Below are 27898 nucleotides of genomic sequence, written 5' to 3'. Positions count from 1 at the left end.
TGTGATACATTTTATTTTTCAGGATTCACAGATGAATAGAAAGTTCAAAAGAACAGCATTTATTTGAAACAGAAATCTTTTGTAACATAATAAATTTCTGGCACTTTTGATAAATTTAATGCATCCTCGATAAATATAAGTGTTCATTTCTTTAAAAAAAATCTTACTGACCCCAAATTTTTCAAATGTACTGTAAACTTTTTTATATTTTGAAAAATGCATACTATTTATGGTTTTGAAGCAAAATAAACTTTTTAAAATTTTTAATAATTCATGCATCAAAGAGAATCTGTTTAGTTTTTTTACAGTAATTACCAACTCAAATGTTTCTTTATATGGCGTATTATTGTGATATTGCTCAGTGTTGATGTTCTGTTTCTTCACAAACACATGATGAGACATGCTTCAGGACTCCACAGATGAACACACCTGTAGCGAGAGTATGGGACAAACCTTTTGCGTTACCTTTGGTTTTGTGGTAGGTGAACTCATGGTTGGTCAGGCGGAACCATCTCTTCTTGAAGTTCTTCAGACCGAAGCGGTTTCGCCCTTGAGCTCGTTTGATCATGAATCTGGAAGGTCAGAGGAGAACCAGTCTAAACTCAAACTGCCTCCAGTCTCAATCACACACTAACTACATCCGCATTCATATTAATAATCAACTCGTTCTGACGTCAACAAAACCAACCACTGCACTCATTTATCATATTACTGATTAGTTTCACAATAAACATCTTATTTCTCTCTAAACTGGATTGTTCAGGGATTCTGTTGAATACACTGTGAATACCAGCTGATGTGTATTTGTCTTCTGAATGTATAATGGACATTTTTACATTTCCAAATTTTGTTGAATGAATTCTAGTAAATATTGTGTAAAATAAGTGTACATATAATTTCTGTTTTCCAGTTCTAGTTTATTAAACCTAAAACCATAAAAAAAAAAAAAAAATTGTTACTTGAAATAAACTTTATAAAATGAAATAAAATAAAATATATATTTTTTAAAATTATAAATTGATAAATTAGGAAAACTACAATAACTAAAATTTAATTAAAATTATTGCATTCAAATTAATAAAAACTATATATACATATTTTAAAATAACTAATACAATTTTATTTTTACTTTAACGAAGTATTAAATTAAGTACAACTAAAACTAAAATGAATAAATAAATAAAAAACAATTATATAGACATAATAAAATGACAAAAATGCATAAAAATACTAAAACTTTAACTGAAATTAAAAGGAAAGAAAATACCAAAAAATAAGACCTAATTCAAAACATTAACTAAAATTAAATAAACTAACATTATTAAATGCAAATGAATAAAAAATATATATATATATATATATATTAAAATAACTTTTTTTTACCTTAACTTGAAGTACTAAATTAAGTAAAACTAAACAAACTAAAATTAATAAAAAAATAAATAATTATAGACATAATAAAAATGACAAAAATACCTAAAAAATACTAAAACTTTAACTGAAATTAAAAGGAAAGAAAATACTAAAAAATAAAACCTAATTTAAAACGTTAACAAAAACTATAAAAGTAAATCGATGATACTAGGGCCCTATGAAATCCGTTTTTATTTTTTCCCAAATTCTGTTTGTTCCGTTTTAATTTTTATGGACTCCTTTTTAATGGTTAAAATGAATTGTGTTAATCAACAAGCATGTCTAACTAATTAAAATCATGAAACTTACATAATTTCAAATCAATTTATTAAAAATTACATGTTTAGGGCCCTATTTTATTTTTTCTCACCATATATTTTATTGTTACCAAATTCTGTTATAATTATTTGAATGCATTAAAACTTAATTTATTCAAATTTATTCTTACAATAGCCTTATAAAATGTATTTATTTTCCTCAGAAATACTGTTGTGTATTTAAATTTTACTGGATATCAAATGAAGATATAAAACAATTTCATTTATTTTTATTATTGAAAATTACTTGATTTTTTTGGCAAACATTCAAATTAAAGCATGGAAGAAATGTGTGATTATTCATTAAAAAAATAAAGTTTTAATATTTTTATTATTATTAGTAGTAGTATATCAAAAAATAGTAATGTATTTCTGGCTCAATGTCTTCAAGTTAAACCGAACTTTTATTTTGACGAGTTGCCGTGACTACCTTTACATTTCTGTGTATGTATGATATGATACTTAAATAACACTGGGGCATTCTTATTACTAGTAGGAAAGAAAAATCACTGATGAGATCTTTGTAACATTTATAATCACAATTGATGAAATGAGACTAAATGGAGAGCAAATGGAAACTTTCGCTGAAGTCTCTCCTGCTTCTCAGATGTTTCTCCTGAGAAAATGACCCCAGCGATCTCCTCTAGAGTTCCAGCGTCTCTAACTGTACTCATATAAGCTCACACGCACCTCGTTTAAATTGTCTGTGCTGCTCCACGTTCATTTATAGCAACTAGGGACTCGTGTGTGTCTGCTGTATTTCTCATCTGAGAGCGAGTACAGTGAAACCTCACCGAAATCTCCATTGAGTCTCATGCTCTCTGAAGGGTTTGCGCACTAGGAAGGGTGCGAGAGTCTGTGCTCACTAACAGGAAAGGGAGAGCCCAGCAGGAACATCAGGAGAACAACAGAGACACCGAGGATGCTACGACGGGGTCAGGAGGTTAAGGGTCAAAGGTCACAACGGCAGCTTACCTGCCAGAGCCTTTGGCATCAAACCTCTTAATAACGAGTTTAACGCTCCTGCGTCCAGCAGAGAAACACACACACACACACACACATGCTGATTGGTCTGGCACCAGCGTTGGGAAGTAACTAGTTACATGTAACTAAATTACGTAATTTTTAATTACAAAATAAATGTAATTGTAAGAAAACAATGTGTAATTACATTACAGTTACTTGTGAAAATGTTAATGATTACAAAGGGAGTTACATCTGATTTAGTACATACAGATTTAATTGAGTGACTGCTTTAATATATGAGACAGCGATGCTTCAGGAGTTTAGGACACATGCCTATTCAATAACTGTTTTATTTCCTATTTGGGTTTATGTATATGCTTTTTATTTTCCAAGGCATTGTTAGATGCCAGTGTTTCCAGTCATAACTGTGCAAAGATTTGATTTCAAAACAGTAGCATAGCTACTAAACTATTTCTTGTTATGGTTTAAAACCAGTATTTAATCTCAGAATGATCTCAAAGTAAGTCTGATTTTGTGGTGGTTGTGCTTTAAAATTAAATTATTATAATCCTAATTGAAGCGATAAAGGATTGTGACAGTAATCCCTGTAAGGTTAAACCTGCCTGCTTTACATGTTTCAACATGATTATAAATTTAGACAAGTAATCAAATGTAATCAGTTACATTACTTTAATAAAGTAATTGAAATAGTTACATTTTAGACAGGGTAACTTGTAACCTATTACATTACAAAGTAAGCTTCTGTTAGAGTGAGCGTCTCTCACCCTTCCTTCAGCATGATGGGCGTCTCGATGCTCTTCTGATCCCAGCGGGCCGAGGACGAGATCAGATCCAGGAACTGCCACACAGACACACATATAGATATATATTCAAGAAAAACACATCTCTTCCATCTAAGCTTGACCCTCTAACACTAACATTCTCAATTATGCTTCTATTCTTTCGACTTTTCTTTCTTTGTAAAAAAAAGAGATCCCTCTAACATGAATGTTTTCTGTTTTTCTTCTATTCTATCTACTTGTTTTCTATTTATTTATTATAAAAACTTGTCACAGCACTTGTGTATCATTGCTCTTTTGTTGTCACTTTGGATAAAAGCATCTGCTAAATGTAATGTAAATATATATATATATATTAAATAAATATCATATCACAATTTTTTTCACGATTTTATCACGTTTCTGTGTCATGTTGGTTTTACTATTTTGCAAGTCATCTGAGCATTACAGCCAAACTAATTTCCTTATTTTAAAAACAAAGCCTTTCAAGGTAACAAAATATTAAAAAGAATGGCAAATATAGGCCAAAGTGAGCGAAGATAAAAATCTTTGTCATTATTTTATCTTTGTAATTAAAAAATAAGAACAAAGATGCACATTACAAATACACATAATATACAAATAAAACAAAAAGTGCTTTATTTTTCAGGTACAGTAGTTGTATTTAGCAGAGCATTCGAGAAACTGAATGAACAAATATTAAAATAAAACACTATATATACATCAATTGTACATTGATTCTTATTAAAGCAACTGTATTAAAGTTCTTCAGTCAAGAGCAGTGAGTGATTTGTCTGTCAATTCTGTCAAAGTGTTTTATTTTTATACCATCATTTATTCGCTCTCAGGTTGTTTTAAACCTGAATGAGTTTCTTTCTTCTGTTGAACGTTATCTATTTGATTAAATTCAATGTGGACCAGCTACTGTTTGGTGACTCACATTCTTCAAAATATCTTTTTTTGTGTTTAGCACAAGAAAGAAATTAATACAGATTTGGAACAACATGTGAGTGAATAAATAATGACAGAATTATACTTTTAGGGTGAACTATCCCTTTAATGACAAGCGGCAGCATGTTTAGTTCTGCCCCTTTAAGAGCTGTTTTTCTCTCAACTGTTTACTTTCACTTCAGACATAACTAACTGTTTATATGTACACTTTTGTGTGTTTTATATCTCTTTGAATGGGGAAACATCAAATTCTCCAAAACTGTTTGCCAAGCTTAAGATTAAATTTCATATTTGAAATCACCGACGAAATCTGACAGCATCAAATCTGTCTCATAAATGTTGTTTATTTTGCTCAAATAGCGTTGAGTTGGACAGGGTTTTTAGTATGCGTGCGCATCAGAACAGCACATATGACATTTTTAAAGCAAATAATGTACTTTTGTGATTGTGAATAAGTGCAGTGATGTGAATGTACCGTATATTGAGTATACTGGTATGCATTACAAACCGAACGATTCGTTGGAGTAATCCTATTATATTTAGAAAATAAAAGAGCTTAAAGTGTCTGAAATATAATGTACTCCAGGTTGCGACGGTGAGGTAGTTTTCTCTCTTTTCCTCACTTTTATTTGCTTTTAAATAGCTTGTACTTTCATTTTCGAATTAGCGGCATTTTGACGTCAATTGTTGACTTGGCAATAACAAAAGTATGACTCACTTACATTAAACACAGAATGTTTCATTTATTACCCAAACGAATACAAATACACCATGCTATAGACCTTATATAAAATAACAAATAACTTATGCTACACAAAGTTTAAATATAAAACACTGAAAATCGGCAAACACAGTGGAACCAAATAAATAAGAAACTAATGTTTCTGTATCAAAAACGTACCGTTACCCGTTACACCCCTAATATAAATATAAATATATATATTATATATATATATGATAAACACTCACGTTCTTTACTGCATCTGCGTACTTTTGCTCGTTGAAGTAGTCGTAGAACGCAGCCATGTAGGACTCTTTGAAATTGGCCTGTCAGAGAGAGACGAGCGCGTTCATTATTTTACAGCGAGGAACAGAACAGAAGAGTTTTTCATCAGAATATCAGTCCGCTATATTCTGATGAGTTATGAATGACAAAAAAACCCATTGAATCTACATATGTATGTTTTTGTGCAAAAATGTGTCTTTGTGTTCAAACTTATGCTGTGACATCACCCGCTTTTAAAAGCAATGGTTTGTTTTTGGTGATTTGAATGAAGCTAAAATAAAATGAAAGATAATTATTAAAATTATTAAAGATTAAAATCTGAAATGTTGCCTTGGCAACAAACTGAAATACAATAAGTTAAACTAAAACTGAAAGAAAAATAAAATAATTAAATTGTATACTGTAAAAACACAGAAAATCCCCAAAAACTTATAAATGACAAAAGCACATAAAAAATACTAAAACAAAAACTGAAAGAAAAATGAATTAAAGCTATATCAAAATACATAAAAAACGCATTAAAAATACGGAAAGCATGTAAAAAATGACTAAAACTAAAATAAAAAAGAATTAAAGCAATATGGAAATGTATATAAAACATTTTGAACACAAATTACTAAAACTAAAAGAAAAATTAAAGCTATAAATTAATATCTAAAAAAAAAAGAATAAAAACAGAACATAACAAAATTACTAAAACTGGAAGAAAAATTTATTGAAGCTATATAAAAATATATATTTAAAATAAAATACAGAAAGACATAATAAAACTCCTAAAATGTCAAATAAAATTAAAAAGAAAACTGAAAATATAAAAATAATTCAAATATTAATAAATATTATAATAGTATATAAACAATATTAAAATAACACTGGATTATATTTCAGAAAGTGCCATCATCACAGTCCAGACAAAGGACAATTTCTCTTAAAGTGTTTATTAATTATATTTACAATGTTTTAATATGATACTATGTGAAAATTATATTATTTTATATGCATTATATTACAAATAAGGTAGCAAGTCACGATTTGTAATGGTAAATATTGATAATGTTCACTTACAGATTTGGACTTGGCCAGGCTTCCCAGAGTCTGGATGGTTTTGGAAATGAGCGTCAGCGTCCGAGACGTGCACGGATCCTTTACAGAGACAAACTCGGTCAAAATAACACATCCGAGTAATTATTAGATGGATAACAGAGAGGAGGTGGTACACACCGGGTGATGCAGACACAGGTGGAAGAGGTTCGGAGAGAGGATGGCGGGAGCAAAGAAACGGAGGAAGATGAAGCTGCTAACAGCTGTGTAGCGCACATCCGGGTCAACTGCAAAAACACACACAACATCAACATCACGGATATCTTTACTGAAGCCTCTGGACTAAAACAAAGCAATCCGGTTCCCTGCAGTGTCCAGCTGTGATCTGAAGGTGGCAGTATAACACTAACAATTCAACACAGCAGCTAAAGTAAACAGGAAGCTGTGCAGAACACAAGAAGAAGAATGAGAGAAACAAACCCTGATTACAGGACACTTATTGCTACTTATTCAGTAAAATCTACATTTAATGCATGTGACTGCCTTCCAGCTGCTTGAGAGACCATAAAACTGCTAATGAAAGATAAAACTATAAATCTAAAAATCATTCAAAATCATTTCGGGTAATTGAAATCAAGCTAATAAATAAATCAATAAATATTATATAAAAAAATTTAATTATAATTTGAAAAATGCTTGGCTACAAACTAAATCACAAGTAGAAGTACTAAAATTATTAAAACAAAAAAATTAATTAAAGCTATATAGAAATATTTAAATAATAATAATAATAAAAATACACAGACAAATATACAAATAACAAAAAAAAACTATTTAAATGACAAATGAAAATATATAATAATACTCAAATGAAGCAAAAGAGCTCTGAATCCGCTTCTGTGGGACTCTTTCCCTCACGTTTGCGTCACTGGAGGAGTGTTTAGAGCAACTCTTTCTGTTGTTTTATTTGTCGGCGTGAGCGTTTACCCTGGAAGCGTGACGCCGCAGACTCTCGCAGCGAGAAGAAGATGTCACACATGACCGTCGGGCAGCTCACACCCGAGCTGGTGATGACGTTAAAGATCCGGTCCACATACTGACGCAAGTTTTCCTGAGGAGACACACACACACACACACACACACACACACACACACACACAGACACACACACTCTCACACACACACACACACACACACACACACACACACACACACACACAGACACACACACACAAGATTCTCTCTTCAGTGTTTCTCAATCGATTCTGTGTTCGTTCGTATGCTTTTATGATGCAAAACTAATGTAAACTTTCTTTATGACAGGACAAAACAACTGATATGTTTAAATATTATGCCAATATTAGTGGAGGACACTGTATATATATATATATATATATATATATGTGTGACCCTGCAGCACAAAAGCAGTCATGAGTAGCACAGGTATATTTGTAGCAATAGACAACAATACATTGTATGGATCAAAATTATACATTTTTCTTTTATGCCAAAAGTAATTAGGATATTAAGGATATTCATTTATGTGAATGCCATCTGTCATCAGTAATAATCAAACAGCAATAATGCTCAGAAAATAATATTTCCTTGTCTGGAAATCTTTCATGATCTAAAAGCACTTGTAATGTGTTTCTTTGTTCCCCTTTATTACTAACTAATTGACTTTATGTTTTGAAGCTATATTTAGTTCAGCAGTTAATATTTCTTAGCATACCATTGTTTTGATTTATTATTAATTTTTATTTTAAAATGTATGTATGTCATATGTCATTTTATTTTCTAAGGTGGCAGACTCATTTCTTTTTTTTAGCTGAACAAAACACTTGAAAATTGAAGTACTAAAATGCCAAACTAAAGCTGAAAAAAAAAAAAAAAAAAGGTATATATATATATAGAAATCCCAAAAAAATAATAATAAAAATGACAAAAGCACAAAAAAAAAGAATTTAAATGAAAACTAAAAATATAAAAATAAAAGCTAATACTACATAAATAATACTAAAATAACACTGGATTATATCTCAGGAAGTGACATCATAACAGTCCAGACAGAAGACAGTTTCTTTTACAGTGTTTATTCATATTTCATTATATTTTCTATGTTTTAATATAGTAATTATTTACATTTTCTTGGTAATGTTGTAATCGAAGTGAAAAAAAAAAAAGTATTGGTATTGCAATTCATATGGTACAATACATATGTTATTAATCCGAGCAGTTTACTAACTCTTTAATTAATTTAGACTCACCCTGTTGTTGTCCAAGTTCTCGGACTCCTTCAGCTTGACCGGGTCGATCTCACAGGGTTTGTGGTCAGTGCAGATCTACAGGAAAACAACACAGTGAAGTAGGGCTGGGAGATATGACCAAAAATTCATATCTCAGTGTTTTTTGGCTGATATGCGATATTTGCGACGGCACTCGTTCAATGAAGTTTAGCGGAGAATAACGAAGCAGAAAGCTCATGCACTTCTGACAACAGAATGGAAATATTTCCATGGCTTTCTAACATTTACAGACGGAGAATATAGCTACCTGTGAAATACAAGTTATGCATTTAGGAAAACAGCATCTCATCTCAAACACATCAAACAGTCTCTGTCAGAGCCACTTTAAACGACACCAAACTATAAACTATACCATATCTTACCAGTTTTTAAAGCCCTTTATATAAAGCTTGTCACATGTTTAGAACAAACTGTATCATGCACTTTCTCCACAGCAGCTCAGTCTGTGTCCTCCGCTAGATATTTATCAGATGCGCTCGTATCAAACTACTGTATATCGATATAAACAGTAAATATATTGATATAACGCACAAACTCGATATAGCGCTCAGCCCTATGGAGAAGGCAGGGCTTGTGACGAGACTCAGTGATAACGCAGGAGAGACTGAGACAGACTCACTTCATCGATGATGGGTTTGAGCGTGACGCGCAGGTAATGCATCCCCGCCAGCTTCATGGTCTCATCGATGCATTTGGAGGTCAGCGAGTTTCCTCGGAAGATGGTGTTTGGATCCCTGCAGGAGCGAGAGGAAGGTGAGGAAGGCGAGGTGCAGGTGTTTGAGGGCAGCTGACGTGTGTCTGTACTCACTGCGTTCGGCTGATCTCGGCGTGGGCGATGGCACTGAGGAAAGGCACGATTTTACCGTAGTGCAAGAAGAGTCGCACCAATGGGACGGCCGCCTCCTGCTTCTCACGACACACCTCGCCCAAGATATGAGCCGTGGACGACGAGACGGGCTGCGACACAAACACACCCCAAATCAACACGACTGAGAGATCCTGGAGCACAAATCAGTCACAAGTAGCACAGGTATATTTGTATACATTGTGTGAGTCAAAATTATCCATTTTTCTTTTATGCCAAAAATCATTAGGGTCACAAATAAGAATTACTTGGAAAAAATCAAATGGGAATATGATCACCTCAAACCTTTTTGTATCGCATTGTATTTTCTATTACTATTATTATTTATTTCAATTTATCTATTTATTGTTAATTCTAATAACCGCTGTGATCTTTTGACTCTACTATTCTAATATAAAACATTATTTAATCAAACTCCTGCTCATTCAGTGAAATATACGTTTAATGTACAGCATGTAGCTGCTTGAGAGACCATATAGCTGCTAATAAAAGATAAAACTATGAAAACTAAAAATAACTGAAATCAAGCTTTAAAAATCAAGAAATATAAATACCAGATGAAAAAATAAAAATAAAATGCTGCCTTGGTAACAGTTCAATACAAAAATTTGAAGTATTAAAATGACTAAAGCTGTCAGAAAAGATAATTAAAGCTATATAGAAATATTTTTTGAAAACTAATAAAAATGACATATTACTTTAATAATTAGGGACATTTGTCTTTGGCACTCTATACATTTATTAATTTTAATCCACCATATTTTTGTTTTCGTTTTTGGGCCTTGTGTGTGTTTAAGTGTTTTTATTATTTGAAAACAAAAAATCTTTACAGTGTTAACAAAAACGAAACTTTAAACTATTTAAAAAAAAAATTTGGTACTGGAAATAAAGCTGAAATAAAATAGAAAATAAATATTTGATGAAAAACGTACAAATAAATACAAATTTGAAATGTTGCCTTAAAATATAAAAATTTCTAAAACTAAAATGTAAAAAATTAATTAAAGTTATATAGAAATATATATATATATTTAAAATAATAAAAACGACATAAGCACATAACAAAATCACTAAAACTGAAATGAAAACTGAAAATCTAAAAATACAAGCTAATTAAAAATATTAATAAATATTATCAGGACATCATAACAGAGGACAGTTTCTCTTACAGTCTTACTTTGTTTTTTATTATGTTTACAATGTTTTAATATTGTACTTTATATTATTTTACATGTTATTATATTGCATTACAATACAACACTTATAGGTTACTATTCAACTAAGTTTTCATCTAGTTAGTCAACAGGACTAGTTAGATGAAGAGCACTGACCTCGACGTGTGCCGACTGCAGCAGCAGGTCTCGGAGAGGGTTATAATGCTCCGTGGGGAACACGTGGTCCTCCGTGTAAACGATGTTGAGTCGTAACGAGCCCAGCTCATCAGCCTTCACTGATTTATTGCTGTTATCTCTGGGCTGCAGGAAGTACCATGCGTCGTGAACACCGGACTGTCCCAGCACCCTCAGCGGCACTCGTACCTCTCCCAGGAACTCATCTCCGAACTTCAGATTGCTGGCGGTCCACAGATCCACCCTGAGAACACCGGTCACCTCATGTCAACTACAACCATTAATCACGCACACGCACACACACACACACACGCACGCACACACACTCACATGCACACACACACACTCTGACACACACACACACACTCTGACACACACACACACTCACTTGAGCGCAAGCTTGTCCACGTCGTCCTCTTCCACGTCAAACTGGCGTTTGGTGTAGCTCAGTGGTTTGGTCACCTGTGAGATCAAACACTGATCAATATCTGAGCAGATACCTTCATAACACGAGTCACCAAAATTTTAGGATTTGGCTGTCTGAACTTACAGGAATGATTTTTTTTTTTTACCGAAGTAAAATAAATATTAAACATAACATAAAAAGAAGCATATCTTACATAATAAATATGGTACTTTTAGAGGTAAATAAATAAAAAAAACTATTTTATTTTATTGATGCTTGAGGGTTAAACAGAAACTGTATGACAAGTTAAGATTTAGTGTGTAAGCAGCTGAAAAACCTGTAATATATATGTAGAGCAGCCTGTTTGTAGAAGGTCAGAGGAGAATGTTTATAGAGGAAAAAAAATAAAGGGAGAGAGGAGAGCGAAATAAGGGGGGGGGGTGAAAAATATGTAGAAATGAAACAAGAAATGAATTTCTGCTGCATGATTTAGAGATCTGGGTGTGGTGAGTGTTAAAGTGAGAAACCACCATCCTCCAGATACGATCTATTTCCAAAGCAAACTCTTCCACATAAACTAGAAAGTAAACATCACGAAGAGCAGATGATTCATCCTGAACATCTCACTACTCTCAAGAATTAACTTTATCTTTACTGAAAGTATTAAATCATGCTTTCACTGTGTAGTTTCTAGCTTTATGTGTACATGTTTGATCACATATTTATTTGAAACTAGTATCAGTGATATTTTACCATCGAGATACTGTTATAGTTTTATCAATATTCTGAATCAGTTTCTATTTTAATATGATGTTTTCATTTTAAATTTAATAATATATAATTATCAATAATAATAATTTTTAAATGTTGTTTATAATGAATGCCACTATAATTGTCTTATTTTCAGGAAAATACAGTGATAATTAAAGAATCATCTAATGAGCTCCTACCTCAAAAAAGAAGACCTCATCAAACTGAGGATTGTTGTTTTTCCGTTTGACCTTCGTCTTCTTGGCTTCTGACCTGTGAGGAGATGCATTTGTGTCACACTGACAGTGATCTGCAGCTATTTCAGCTGAATTTACACCATACCGTTCAGATTCTTAGAAAGAAATTAATACTTTTATTCAGCAATGATGCATTAAATTGATCAAAAGTGCCAGGAAAGACATTTATAATGTTACAAGAGATTTCCATTCCAAATAAATGCTGTTCTTTTGAACTTTCTATTCATCTGTGAATCCTGAAAAATAAAATGCATCACAGTTTCCACAAAAATATTGAGCAGCACAACTGTGTTCAACATTGATAATAATCAGAACTGTTTCTGTATATTATAATGATTTCTGAAGATCATGTGACACTGAAGACTGGAGTAATGATGCTGAAAATACAGCTGCAGATCACAGAAATACATTACAGTTTAACACATATTCACATAGAAAACAGCTGCTTTAAATTATAATAATATTTCACTCTTTTACTGTATTTTGGATCAAATAAATGCAGCCTTGATGAGCCTTCTTTCAGAAACATTAAAGAATTTACTGAACCCAATCTTTTGAATGGTAGCGTATTTAAGAATTAATATTATAATTATTTTTTTTCTTTTTAATCGGTAACACTTTACAATAAGGTGTCATTTGTTAACATGTATTAACTAACATGAACTAACAATGAATAATACATTTGTTACCCTATTTATTAATCTTTGTTAATGTTAGTTAATGAAAATACAGTTATTCATTGTTCATTTTAGTTCAAGAAACTAAATTTAATAATGTATTAGTAAATGCTGAAATTAACATTAACTATGATCAATAAATGCTGTAGAAGCATTATTCAAATTAACTAATACAGTTAACTAATGAACCTCATTGTAAAGTGTTACCTTTAAATCAATAATATTTGATAAATTACTGATAATAATTGTACTTTATTATGTTTTGACAGTGTAAAGTGTTTATAACAGGGCTCGGTTGGGACTGGACAATGACAAGCTTCAGTATTTGTTATCGAAATAATTTCTAAAGCAACGCATGAAGTCATGAGGTGAACTCAAGCATGTGTTTATTCTTCTGAGGACACACGCTAAGCCCTGAGCTGCTGTCCTGACGGAGTGGGAATCCTGCCATTGGACAGATTTAATCAGCACTTAAAGTCAAGTCACCTTTATTTACAAGCGGGTAAAATAAGTATTGAACACGTCCTAATTTTTTCAGAAAATATATAAGTCAACAGCACCTTTAGAAATATATTTACTGAGAAAAATGGTGATGAATACTTATTTTACCCGCTGTATGTAGCGCTTTTAACAATACAGATTGTGTCAAAGCAGCTTTACGGTATTAAATAGGAAAATAGTGTGTCAGTGATGCAGGAGGATAATAGTAAACACTCAGTTTTCAGTTAAAGGCAGTTCATCATTGAATTCAGTGATTTATATAGTATCTGTGCTTATAAACTAGATGAGATCTCACCTGGAGAGGCCGAGTAACGAGACGGCGGCGTACGGATCACACTGGCCATTCACTATCGGCAGATCCTGACACTCCAGAACCCTGCACAAGGAAAACACACACAACTCCATTTATGATCACGAGCACTCAGACTTGATAAATAAATATAAAAACATTTTATATACGCTACCAGTCAAAAGTTTTTGAACTGTGAGATTTTTAATGTTTCTTAAAGAAGTCTCTTCTGCTCACCAAGCCTGCATTTATTTGATCCAAAGTACAGCAAAAGCAGTAACATTCTGAAATATTTTTACTATTTAAAATAACTGATTTCTATTTGAATATATTTTAAACTGTAATTTATTTCTGTGATCAAAGCTGAATTTTCAGCATCATAATAATAAATGTTTCCTGAACAGCAAATCAGTATATTATTATGATTTCTGAAGATCATGTGACACTGAAGACTGCAGTAATGATGCTGAAAATACAGCTGCAGATCACAGAAATACATTACACTTTAACACATATTCACACAGAAAGCACTATTATTATTATACATTATTAAACAGTTATTTTAAATGGTACAAATATTTCACAATATTATCGCTTTTGCTGTATTTTGGATCAAATAAATGCAGGCTTGGTGAGCAGAAAAGAATTCTAAAAAAAAAAAAACATTAAAATATTATTGTTCAAAAACTTTTGACTGGTAGTGTACAATCTCTAATATATAAAATATACTAAATAAAAAATATAAAATTAGATTTTTTTTAATATTTTTGTATTCATGAAAAGTATACAAACATGATCTTTTGGCATTAATTCTTTGTTCAAATTAATTTTATAATTAACATCACAAATGGCCTCAAAACAATCCGCAGCTATGCAACATGTCACATCCAGCCAATCAGAGCCGAGCTCTGCTGCGTTCAGACACAAGTGCCATCATCCGCTGAATGACATCAGCAGGGAGCTTTCAGACTCACATCACATCATAAACACACATAGAGTGCTGTTCTATCTGTGGATGTGTGCATGCAGCAGTGCCTGGCTGTGAGTGTGACTTTGGGTCTAATGCTGATGAATGAACAGGATTTACAGCATCTCTAATACCATCCGATCCTTCCAGGGCACTTCCTGTGGGTTAAGCCTGTTTATATAATGCTGCGTCTGGCCTGGTCACACAGCCGCCCATAAAAACACCAGCCATGACGTCCAGCGCTGGGCTCAAACTGACTGAGACCTACTGCATGTGTCCAATGAAGCCTTCAGAGCTGTGGCGTAGAGGTCAATGCATGATGCATTGAGCCGTGATGCTCATATATATATATTAAGGATTGAGTTCGGGTTGCATCAACTTCATATCTCAACATCACATACTGTCCTTATTTAATTTCAATATCAAAAATAGTTACAAAAAATACACAAAATAAGGATACATTGCTAGAAATTGATAAATGATGGTATCTGATCACAATAAAATAAATAATAAATATAAAACATTTTATATACAGCCTCTAATATATAAAATCCATTAAAAAAAAAATATATATATATATAAAATACTATATTATATATTATATTTATTCTTTCAGAAATATTTAGAACTGCACATCTAAAGAATTTTATGTATGATAGAGAAAATATAATATTGTACTATATACTGCATGTGTGACTATACATATACATACAGTGCCCTCCACTAATATTGGCACGCTTGGTAAATATGAGCAAAGGTGGCTGTGAAAATAAATCTGCATTATCCTTTTAATCTTTCATTCAAAAAATTCACAAAATTCTAACCTATCATTGAAGTAAAACAATTTAAAGTGGGGGGAAAATCTCATTGTGAAATAAATGCTTTCTTTATTTCATGTTTGCCACAATTATTGGCACCCAATTATTGCGACGTCCTTTTCCCGAGATAACAGCTCTGAGTTTTCTCCTATATGCATTATAAAATAACAGCCTGCATGGGCTCTAGACTCATTCTTCCCGCTGGTCGCTCTTTTGCGACTACATTTCTGAGTTGGTCGCAGTTTTTATTTTTTTTATTTGCTACAACATGGGATTAATCAATGCATGCTGATGAACTTTTGTCATATTTTAAACTAAACATAGTTAAAGGCACACATAAGGCCAGCAGTGTGTTTTGCAAAACATAATAAAAAGTTGTGTAATACATTCTGCATTTCATGCTTTATCTAAGAGTAAAAACCTTCTTGTGTCGAAGTCTCATACACCAGAATCACAGCAGTGCAGCGAAGCTCATGCACTGAATGAATCAGAGTGTGTGTGTGTGCGTGTGTGTGTGTGTGTGTGTGGAGACGTCTTCCTCGCTGTGTCTTAAAATGGAAGCTGCATAAATATCCTGTGAAAGAGAGCGCTGCTCACTGTGACACTAAGCTCATTACCCAGAGTGCTCCAGTGTGGGAAACTGTCCAGACATGAACCCGCTGATGCTGTGAAAGCACATGAAACCTATATGAGCACACACACACACACACACACATCACATACTGCGTGTTCTCATACAATAACTCATTTTCATTCAGATAACTGACAGCACAGATGCATTCATGCAGCTTCAGATATGTGAAGTCCAGTGCATGCACACACACACACACACACACACAAACACACACAAGCAGCAGACATCAGTTCACTTATTCACTCTCGGTCTGAGTGTTGCATTTCTCTCGTCTCTTTAAATAAATCTTCAGCTGCTAATCAAAGCATCAAACAGCACAGTGACTGTACAGCGGATCAAAGCTTGAACTAATGCTGAAATGCACTACAGTGAATGTGCAGACACTGGTTACACAGCACTACCACAACACTGCTGCAGAACGTACACTACACAGTGTGCAACATCACTGCACGCAATAACACACGCAGTGAACAAGCACAGATTGAGATGCCTGCTAATGGACAATGATGGTTGTTTGTGTGATCAACACATGCACTTTTATCATGCATGTGTTGACTGACATTGCATTAGTGCATGCATATTGTGTGTGTGTGTGTGTGTGTGTGTGAGAGAGAGAGAGTGAGTGTGTGTGTGTGTGTGTGTGTTGCGAGCCAAGCCTTACTGTTTAAGCTACATAAATGATGTGATGTCATTATGACACATGACCGAAAAAAAAAGACGATTTGTTTCTAAATGTTTCAAAAGATCTGAAAACCCACACAACACACAGATCATTGATTCAGGATGATGAGAGCCAAGAGTGACAAACTCAGTGAAGATGGAAAGTGAGAGGGAAAGACCCATTTCTGCTGCTGCTTCTGAAGACACAAGTAAAGATGAATAAATGACAGAAACAACTCGTTAGATGAGAATATCGTGCTCTATTTCTCCTTTTCATAGAGATTTATGAAGTGAACTAAAGAAGATTTGTGTCATCCATTAGACGACGCTAGAATCAAATGAATCAAATGCTGATATGACAGCGATTACAATCATTCCAGAATTCCAGCTAAGAAATATATGTTCTAAGGACATTTTGCTAACGTTCCCATTAAGTTATGAAAACGTTATTTCCGAATGTTCTGTGAATGTTCTGAAACAAGTAGTAGCTTTTAAAAAACGTTTGATGAACATCCATACATCAATGGAAAGATTATTTATTCAGCTTTCAGATGATGCATAAATCTCAATTTCGAAAAATTGACACTTAAGACTTTTCATTTTTCAATTTTGGGTGAATTATCCCTGTGAGGAAGCCCTTTGTAATTCAGATGTGTTTGTTTCCGTTGTGGACAGTAAGTGCCGTCCTTCAAACAACAAATAACAGGCATGTTGAAGTTGAAGGTCTGGTTACAGTTGCTGTGCTTTAAAGCAGAATAACCAGAAGAAACAACCTCTGACAGAGGAACTATTAGACTGTCAAGCCTCTTTAAAGCATCACCGCTAAAAATACTGGAGATTTCTGTTCAATCAGGTACAACTGCAACAATAATGATTGTTTCCAAACATGTTTCCAAACACTCGTCAGTCATTGGTCAGACGGTCAGAACTTCCCACCCCCAAACTCACATGATTGGTTGAGCGTCTCTGTGACTGTGAAAATGAAATGGCGTATAATTAATAGATTGTTGGATGACAAACGTCACATGTACATGAAGAAGCGCCCTGTTATACATGCACTGATCTTTCAAGATGTGAATCTGATAAGACACGAGGGCTGAGCTCTGATTGGCTGACGGGCGGCTGAGCGCAACTCGTGATTGGCTGCCTCACCGTGTTGCCAGCTTGTGGCAGACGCCTCCGCTGTCTGTGATGACCTCACTGAGACGCAGCTCCAGGTGAACCTTTCCCTGCGGAGGAGAGAGAGAACAGCGTTACCATGGTTACACCCGCCACCTGAAGAGAGGCAGCGCGAGAGATGGAGGAGCGGAGCGTTGCAGGCTCCCATGAGGCTGTGCAGGGATCGGGCGGATCACGTGACCCGACACACTGAAAAAGAAACGAATAAAGATTCTGGAAAAAGATTCTGTTCATACTGCAGCAGAACTGATCTGATGTGTGTCTGTGTGTCAGATAGTTAGAGCAGCTTCAAATGTCTCGGCCAATCAGAATTTAGAATCCGTTTTCTAATATTAGTTTCACTGTTTTATATACATATACATATATAAATATATATGTGACCTTGTCTTTTTTTTTTCTATTGAGATATTGAGACATTAAATCATGATTATTAAATAAATATTCTTTTACAAATGCAGATTTTTTTTTCATTACATTTTCTTTTTTCATTTATTCCAAAAATCATTAGGATATTAAGTAAAGATCATGTTCCATGAAGATATTTTGTGAATTTCCTACCGTAAATATATCAAAACTTTCTCAATATTTAGATTTTTTTGCTCCCTCAGATTCCAGATTTTCTAATAGTTGTATCTCAGACAAATATTGTCCTATCATAACAAACCATACATCAATGGAAAGATTATTTATTCAGATTTCAGATAATGTATACATCTCAATTTAAAAAAAATGACCCTTGTGACTGGTTTTGTGGTCCAGGGTCATATATTGTTACTGTAACATAAAATTATATTTTAGTGACAGCACGCATCTCAGCAGTGAAACTTTCCTCAAGTAGAAACAAAGTTTCTCTGTCTGACTTCAGCTGACATCATCAATATGCAAATGAGCTTTGTGAAGAGGATGGGCTGCTCTTCCTCACAAACAGCACAACAATGAGCGCTCTATGGACCGAGACTCTGGGCTCTTCATTACACACACACATCCTTCCTCTCTCAGCTCTGGATGAATGCGTCTGTGTTTCTGAGGATCCGGCACATACAGCTGTTTCTGCACAGCATCGCAGTGAGACGACGAGGCGATGCAGTGAACGTGATGAAGTGTGAATGATGAAGCTGCTGTGATCCTACAGGAAAGAGTTCTGATCTCCTCGTGAATCCTGAGCATCTGAGGCTCTATCAGTGGTCATGTGACCCTGGACGATGTGAAGCGTTCAGTCACTCGTGTTTGTGCTCAACACACACACACACACACACACACACACACACACACACACACACACACACACACACACACACACACACAGAGACACACGTGAGTGTATTATACTTGATCTATATTTGTGACCCTGAAGCACAAAAGCAGTAATAAGAGTATATTTCTATACATTGTATGGGTCAAAATTATTGATTTTTCTTTTATGCCAAAAATCATTAGGATATTAAGATCATGTTCCATGAAGATATTTAGTAAATTTCTTACCGTAAATATAGCAAAACTTCATTTTTGATTAGTAATATGCATTGCTAAGAACTTAATTTGAACAACTTTAAAGGAGATTTTCTCAATATTTAGATTTTTTTGCTCCCTCAGATTCCAGATTTTCTAATAGTTGTATCTCAGACAAATATTGTCCTATCATAACAAACCATACATCAATGGAGAGATTATTTATTCAGATTTCAGCTTATGTATAAAGCTCAATTTTGAAAAATTGACCCTTATGACAGGTTTTGTGGTCCAGGGTCACATTTGTATCTATACTTGACCCTCTAACACTAGCACTCTCTATTCTTTTTCAATTCTATCTACTGCTGTCAATCGTTTAAAAAATTTCAACAAAATTAATCGCCATTAATTGCACCAAACATTAAACGTTATTAAATATACTTTTATGTTGCAATAATTTCACATGCAATATTCAAATTGATGTACAAACAGTATGCTTTAATATTTGTTTAGTGGCATCTTTTTTGACTGAAGGCCAGTCTCCCTGATACCAATACTGATGTCTCTATAAAATTACTCATTGATTATAGCCATTCAACATTACAGTATAAATGAGAGCTATCAATTTTAACATTTGACTTTAAAAATAACAACTTTTAATTTAATTTAAAACCATCTTCACATAAATCCATTATAATAAATGTCACATTTAGCTATATGTGCCCTTCAGCAAATAGGAAATATACAGAAATTGAATAAAGTTATCAAACAATAAATTCTAAATTAAATATAGATGAATTCTTAAAGTTAAAGCTATCCAAAAGTTATTGATTTCCTCTTTTTTCTTTCACAGCAGCTGGGTTATTAGTTTTTTTGGCTGCTATTACTTTAAGAGCTGGATTTAATAGCAGGATTTTCTGCTATTTATACTATATATAATTATAAAACAGTATGCAATAATAACATATTGAGTGAAAATTATAATTTTAATTCAAATGATTAAATAGATGCCACATTTTTGGGTCAATAAAGCCCTCCCTACACCTCACTTTATTTTCAACTTTTTGATTATTTCCTTCATTTTTTTAGAAAATAAATGCCTTTCTGATGCAATATGAGATTTGAAAAGGGAGGGAAAATTTTTTGTCAAAAGGCAGGATCGAACTCGGGTCGATTGCATCAAAATGACTGCTGTAATCACATGCGTTAGCATGCTAATTTTGACTGCACTAATTCTATCGATTCTATTGGATCTTTCTTTATATTCTATGTGCACTGTGCTAGGCTAACTGAGACTTATCACAGCACTTGCATATTATTTATCTTTTGTTGGTTTTGATTGCTTCTATTTGTAAGTCGCTTTGGATAAAAGCATCTGCTAAATGACTAAATGTAAATGTAATTGTATGAACACACACCTGCACCTCTGAGTCTGCACAGACCGGCTGCAGAGGGAACCAGTGGTCTTTACCGTGGTATTTCTGCAGGTCTTCCTTCTTCACGGCCACTTTACCTGCAGAAACAACACAGATCAGCTCATGAACACCCTAACAACCACCTAGCAACCACATAGTCTCACTCGGGCTCTTCAGTGTCAAACACTCCTCACATTTTCTTAGAAAGTTTCTAGTTAACGTTCAAACACTTTATGTGACTTTGTTCTACATTCTTTCCAAAACATTCCCGCTCCTCCTGCTTCAATATCTTTGTAACAAATTAAGGCCTGAAGCTGCATTAATCATAGATGAATCATAATGATCTGGTTGGTCAAGCTGTGTTTTCATTGGCTGAATGGAAATGGATTTGTTCTAACACACACACACACACACACACACACTTATTTATTTAGCTATCCAAATAAGGAATTTCCTTAGACTTCTCGACTTCGATTGTTTTTTACATACAGTTAGTTATAAATACTGTAACCTAACCATAATCCAATCATAAACCCTAATCTTTATGTACTATATTTTTATAGTGGTTTTACAAATGAGGATGTCCCCCAAAATATGGTTAGATAGGTACACACACACACACACACACAGCTGTGTTAGCTGATAAAACAGGAAGTACTGAACATATGGCAACAGGTCAGAAACATGTAACATCCTGTGATGCGATATTGGAACACAGATATTAATGAGAGCCGCTCACCGATGCTGGAGTCCCTTCTGAACACATCTCTGTCAAAGATGTAGAAGGACAGATGGCGGAAAGTGCGCGGGATTTCACAATAAAAGTCCTCGCCGTAGAATGGACTGCAGCGGACAGAGACAGACAGATATTGTGGGTATTATTATTCTTAATTAAGTGATTTTTCATTGTCAGATTGATGCACAGGTGTTGAGTGATTTTACACCTCATTAACACCAACACACATCTTCATATGTGCATATGTGTGTGTGTATGTGAGAGAGTGTGTGTGTGTGTGTGTGTGTGTGTGTGCGTGTGCATGAGCAAGTGTGTGTGTGTGTGTGTGTGTGTGTCCTCACCATAAGGACTTCTCTATGGTTTTGGTTCGGAACACTTCCTCCTGGTCCAGGTTGACTGTACAGTAACAATCCCGCATCTTATTTGGACCTGGATACGGAGGGATGTTCTTCGCTTCACCTGCAGAGACACAGACAGTCGTTCAGTCGTTTATGAGGCTAATGATTAATGCATTTGCAGCCGTAACGAGATACAAGCAGTCATCAGATCACTGAGACACACGTTTATTCTGACGGAAAACAAACAATTGCAAAAGGCTGCATTTTAACATCTCATCAGTGCTTCTGGAAAATTTGCATTCTTCCAGTGATGCGTAAAATATGACCTGGAGATGATGGTTTTATGTGCATAAAATTATGTGATAAGTCACTTTTATCAAAAACAAAACCTGTTACTTTTGTTTGATATAAATGCGAGCACACCAGAAAGAGACATTATGTTATTAGTAAAAAGAATACATTGTGTTTGTGCTCTGGGATCAGATACAGAACAATAGAGCGCAATATTCAGCGCCGCAGCGCAGCACAGGGTGGGCTCAGCGCAAAAATCTGTGTGGGATCTGAAACACAATACACACACATCAGACATGTGAGCGGAGGAATGCTGTTGGCCCGCACACACACACACATGCGGCTGCGGCCCTGCAGCAGGAAGAATGCAACACTTTGGGAGGAAGTTGGGTGTGTTGCGGTGTGTGTTTCCACAGAATGAACCGGTGTCCTGTTACACCCTCATCACCCCACTGACACCACTGTAGGTGTCAATCAATCTCAGCACACACTCTTTTCCTTCTCCTGTAAAATAGAAGCGTTTATTGCATGCATGCGATGGATCCCTGCATGCAATAATAATTGTAAGTGGATGTGGAATATTGTGATCCTTCTAGAGATGTCACAATTCTCTATATAATATCGAACCGTTCGGTATGACATCCACGGTTCGATACGCGCTTGTGAATTGCAGTTTTTCGGTTCTGCATTTACATAATATCCGTGTGTTTTATTTCTCTCAGAATTGGCTCTCTGTGTCTGTGAGTTCACGCCTCCACACTTATATTTGAAAAAGCAACACGCGCCGAGCATCTTCCCTTGTAATGACAAACCTGTTGTCCAACAAAAGAGATCATTATAACTTGTTTTTACATTACAACATCAGTCGAGTGTTTGAAACAACATCCTTTTGTGATCTGATGTGGCTTCTTATCACAGAATGAGATAAAAAATTTATTCTATACTGTAATAAAGGGATTTGTGATTAGAAATAGCTTAAAATATACTTATTACTTAATCATTATGAAAATACCCGAGATGTCTTGAAGAACACAGATAAACCATATATTGTCACAGGCGAGTGTTTATTGTCCTTACATTTCATCATTCAAAACGTTACATCTTCTTTTTATTCAGTTAGGCTACAGATAGTGATGTCTTTGTTCATATTAGGGATTTCCTGGAACATCATCAGTTCTATTACTTCTGTGATGCATATGTGGATTTTCTGCTCGAGGGCACCCTCTGGTGTCCAGTATGAATGAAACACACATTACATGTGTTTAAAGCGCTCAATAATGATCAATCTATCCTATTTTGGGTGAAAATCGGAAAAATAATACCCCTCTCAAAAGAAATGTTAAGAAGACACATAATAATCCACACTTTTTCCAGTGTATAGAGATTTAGAGAAGTTTTTTGTTGTTAATTTGTTGCAAAAAAAAACACTAATGTGCCAAGCTATCAGAACCAAACTGAAAACCAATATTTAACAACCGAGGTGCGTATTGAACCTGGACTAACTGTATTGTTACATCCCTAGATCCTTCATAATGCTGGACTGCGATGAGTCATTAAGCAGATGAGAAGCGCATCTGTTGCTGCAGACAGATGCCTGCGAGGTGCTGCTGATGTGCTATGCTGATCCATGCGTGACATTTCGGATCTAGAAGCATCTCTGTTTCCTGTCCACTCAATCCCAGCGCACATAATCACACAGATCCTGATTGGATTACAGCTTGCAGGTCACTCTGGAGACCACGGCATTGTGGGATTACTGGAGCTGTGCATGTGTGTGCTCAACCATCACTAGTACTAGTGCTCACACTGCTCAGGGCCTTATGATCCATGGCCTTAAAAATTGAGTTTACAGGATGTCACCGAATTTTGAATAAATTGAAAGTAGGGCTGTACACTTAATCAAATATGAATATTAAAGCACAAAAAGACTGATATTGAAATATGCATGTTCCGCATGTCTCTGAATGTGTGAGTTGTGCAGTTTAAAAAGCAGTTGTTAAATTTTCATTTGATTGCAATTTAAAAGATTTAATTAAACAGAATCCAGAAAATGAAAATGGGAAGGTGGGGGAACAGAAAAATTAAAACAGGAAAAATGGAATCCAGAAAAATGATAGTGAAAAGAGGGAACAAAAATAAAAACAGAAAATTTGGTCCCACTTTATATTAGGTGGCCTTAACTACTGTGTACTTACATTGAAATTAATCATTTGATACAATGCACTTATTGTGTACATACATGTTTTTACATTGTACTTATATTTTTAAAAATACCTATTTGTAATTACATCTGTAATTAATTTCTGTAGTTACATTTATAATTACACTGTTGACCCATCCCTCACACCTTAACCCACCCTTAAACCTACACATACCACCAAACCTGTCCTTAACCATACCCGTATCCCACCTCAATAGCAGCAAAAGTGTTTTAAAATACAATATGACCACAATAAGTACATTGTACTTATTTTCTGATGTAAGTACATAGTAGTTAAGGCCACCTAATATAAAGTGTGACCGAAAATTTTTATCTGGGGTGGGGGACAAAAACCAAAGAAACAAAAACAAGGAAATATGGAATCCAGAAAAAATTGGGGGGGGGGGGGGGGGGGGGGGGGGGGGGGGAATCCAGAACAAATGAAAATGGGGAATCCAAAAAATGAAAGGGAAGAGAGAGAGAGAGAAAAACACGGAATCCAGAAAAATTAAAACAGAGAAAAAAAAATCCAGCAGAAAGCAGAACAAAATTAGGAATTCTGAACTAATTAAAAAGGATTAATAACGTTTAAAAAATTACAACTGAATTTGGGGGAAAAAAACAAACGAAGAAAACACCCAGAACATTTTATAACAGCAACCACACAGATTAACCTAGCACCTAGTTTTCATTATGACTGACACACACACATCATAAATATCGCATTCAAAACACAAATAATCCCCAATGCAACAAGCCATCAGACCACAGGAAAACAGCTAACAGGAAGTGCGGCACTCCGATCCTGGCATCTGTTTGCTCTCTCGACATAAGGACAAGAGAAAGAGAGAGACAGACGGTGTCTTGTGTGCAAATATCGGTGACATTTCTCTGCACGTGTGTGTGATATTATTTCTGTGATGCACCGGTGATGCTGCTGGGACGTTCCTACCTGCATCGATGAAATAGATGTGTATGAAATCCGTTTTATTTTTTTCCAAATTCTATTTTTTTCCATCTTAATTTTTCTGGATTCCATTTTTTTTCCGTTTAAATTTTTCTGGACTCCTTTTTAATGGTTAAATTGAATTTTATTAATCAAGAAGCATGTCTTACAAATTAAAATCATGAAACTTACATAATTTCAAATCAATTTATTAAGAGTTTAACAAAAAATACATGTTTAGGGCCCTATTTTATTTTTTCTGTAAATTGTAATCTCAATTACAACTCATTTGCATAGAGTAGGTCCCTATGATTTTTTCCCCCAAATTCCTTTTTATTTTTTCCTAAATTCCCTTTTTTTCAGTTTTATTTTTTCAGGATGTTCTAAAATAATTTTTCTGGATTCTGTTGTGCTTATATTTCGTTTTGTTAGTTTTTTTTTTTGTTTAAATTGTATTACTTCAAAAGTATGTCTAATCATTTGAAAGCATGAAACTTGTACAATTTAAAAACAGTTGATTAAAAGTGAAATAAGCATGTTTCTGACCGTATGATCAATTCCAAGTGATTGTTTGATCGACGCTAAAATCTGGGCTCGAGGAGCTTTTCCCATCTGACACTGCGGAGGCGTAAACATGAAACATCTGTAAACACAATCACTCTGACGTGTGTGGGAATGCATGCTTGTTGCCATGGCGACAGACTCGCTGCAGGAACTGCTTCCTGTTTTGGGGCTCGGCAGACAGTGTAAATGAGTGTGAAATTGAATGTGTTACAGAGAGACCAAAATATCCTTCTGCTGTAGTGCGTACTGCTATCTGCGGCCCTTAGGACAAAGAAATCACATGAGATCTCAGGAACGTCTCAAGTGATTCTCCTAGACAGAGATGAGATCAAAAAGGAAGATTACCCCAGTAATCTCACATGTGTCTCAAACTGTGCTCAATATGAACTCCCGCCACTGACTCTATCGACTCAATGACTCATTTGTGTTCATAATGATCTTCTGGTCACTATGGGATTTTTCCACCTGTTTTAATGTGACTCAGTAAATATGTTTAATACAGATAAACACGTCAATCATGTGTTTATTTGAATGTGTGAATCTATCTTCACGAACACACAAACAAACACATAAAAATGGAATTTACAGGATGTCACGGAATTCTGCAAATTTTGGATGAATAAATCGAAAGTAGGGCTGTACACAAGAATATTAAAGCACAAAAAGACTCATATTGAAATATGCATGTTCCGCATGTCTCTGTGTGAGTGAGTTGTGTAGTTTAAAATAGCAGTTGTGGAATTTTATTTTGGTTACATTTTGAAATATTAAATTGTTAATATTTTGTCTTCATTTTACCACCGTTTTTGATAATAAATTTGTATTAAATCAGGAATCAATAATCTTAATTTACATAATAATCGTAAACTGTAATGAATTGTTGCTAAATTATACGTTTAAATTAATTACACATGCTTTTTGATTACTAAATTGTAATTTAATCATTAAAATGGAGTCCAGAAAAATGGAAACGGGGAAAACGGAATCCAGGGCAAAACAGAATCCAGAAAAAAATTAAATAAATAAAAACTAAAACAAAACACTAACCCAGAAAAATTAAACACGCAACACCCACATACACATTCCTGACGAAACTCGTGAACCTTCTTCACACAGCTACATACACATGTGTTTCAGACCTCACAAACACAAGCACACTGAGTAGGTGGTGAAGAATTAATCACAGACACAGGAAACGAGGTCAAGACACCCAAGAGATGAAGGAATAAACAGAGGGAGAGAGAGAGAACGTGAGATGATGCTACTGACAGGAAGAAAAACAGCTAAATGAGTAAAAATGAGTCACACAGGAGTCCTGTCCGAGAATTTGGTGATGAGAGGCTGTGTTAGTGAAGTGAAGTGACATACTGCCAAGTATGGTGAGCCATACTTGGAATTCGTGCTCTGCATTTAACCCATCCAACGTGCACACACACACACACACACACACACACACACACACACACACACAGCAGTGAACACACACACACACACAGCAGTGAACACACACACACACACAGCAGTGAACACACACACACAGCAGTGAACACACACACACACACACACACAGCAGTGAACACACACACACACACACACAGCAGTGAACACACACACACACACACACACAGCAGTGAACACACACACACACACAGCAGTGAACACACACACACACACACACACACACACACAGCAGTGAACACACACACACCGTGAACACACACCCAGAGCAGTGGGCATTTATCTGTGCCCGGGGAGCAGTTGTGGGTTCGGTGCCTTGCTCAAGGGCACCTCAGTCGTGGTATTGAGG

The 27898-nt window shown here is 34.7% G+C and overlaps 1 protein-coding gene across 2 annotated transcripts in view; it reads right to left on the bottom strand.

Annotated features, from left to right (window-relative positions):
* Window positions 1-27898, bottom strand: part of LOC306874235 (ras GTPase-activating protein 3-like) — a 52322-nt gene that overhangs the window by 10018 nt on the left and 14406 nt on the right. For both annotated transcript variants that reach the window (XM_079424131.1, XM_079424132.1), the window contains exons 2-18: window positions 22094-22211; window positions 21756-21859; window positions 21020-21114; window positions 18126-18202; window positions 13901-13981; window positions 12371-12443; window positions 11403-11476; window positions 10997-11258; window positions 9609-9757; window positions 9420-9534; window positions 8762-8836; window positions 7482-7605; window positions 6675-6781; window positions 6519-6596; window positions 5417-5494; window positions 3482-3555; window positions 466-572 (exon numbers count right to left, since the gene is read on the bottom strand). In XM_079424131.1, the coding sequence (XP_079280257.1) occupies window positions 466-572; window positions 3482-3555; window positions 5417-5494; window positions 6519-6596; window positions 6675-6781; window positions 7482-7605; window positions 8762-8836; window positions 9420-9534; window positions 9609-9757; window positions 10997-11258; window positions 11403-11476; window positions 12371-12443; window positions 13901-13981; window positions 18126-18202; window positions 21020-21114; window positions 21756-21859; window positions 22094-22211 (1791 nt within the window). The remainder of the gene's footprint in view (window positions 1-465; window positions 573-3481; window positions 3556-5416; window positions 5495-6518; window positions 6597-6674; window positions 6782-7481; window positions 7606-8761; window positions 8837-9419; window positions 9535-9608; window positions 9758-10996; window positions 11259-11402; window positions 11477-12370; window positions 12444-13900; window positions 13982-18125; window positions 18203-21019; window positions 21115-21755; window positions 21860-22093; window positions 22212-27898) is intronic.

The sequence above is a fragment of the Barbus barbus genome (genome assembly GCF_936440315.1).
Source record: "Barbus barbus genome assembly, chromosome: 8".
Classification (NCBI taxonomy): domain Eukaryota; kingdom Metazoa; phylum Chordata; class Actinopteri; order Cypriniformes; family Cyprinidae; genus Barbus; species Barbus barbus.
The sequence above is the reverse complement of the archived record's forward strand: the minus strand, read 5'-3'. Positions and strand labels throughout refer to the sequence as shown.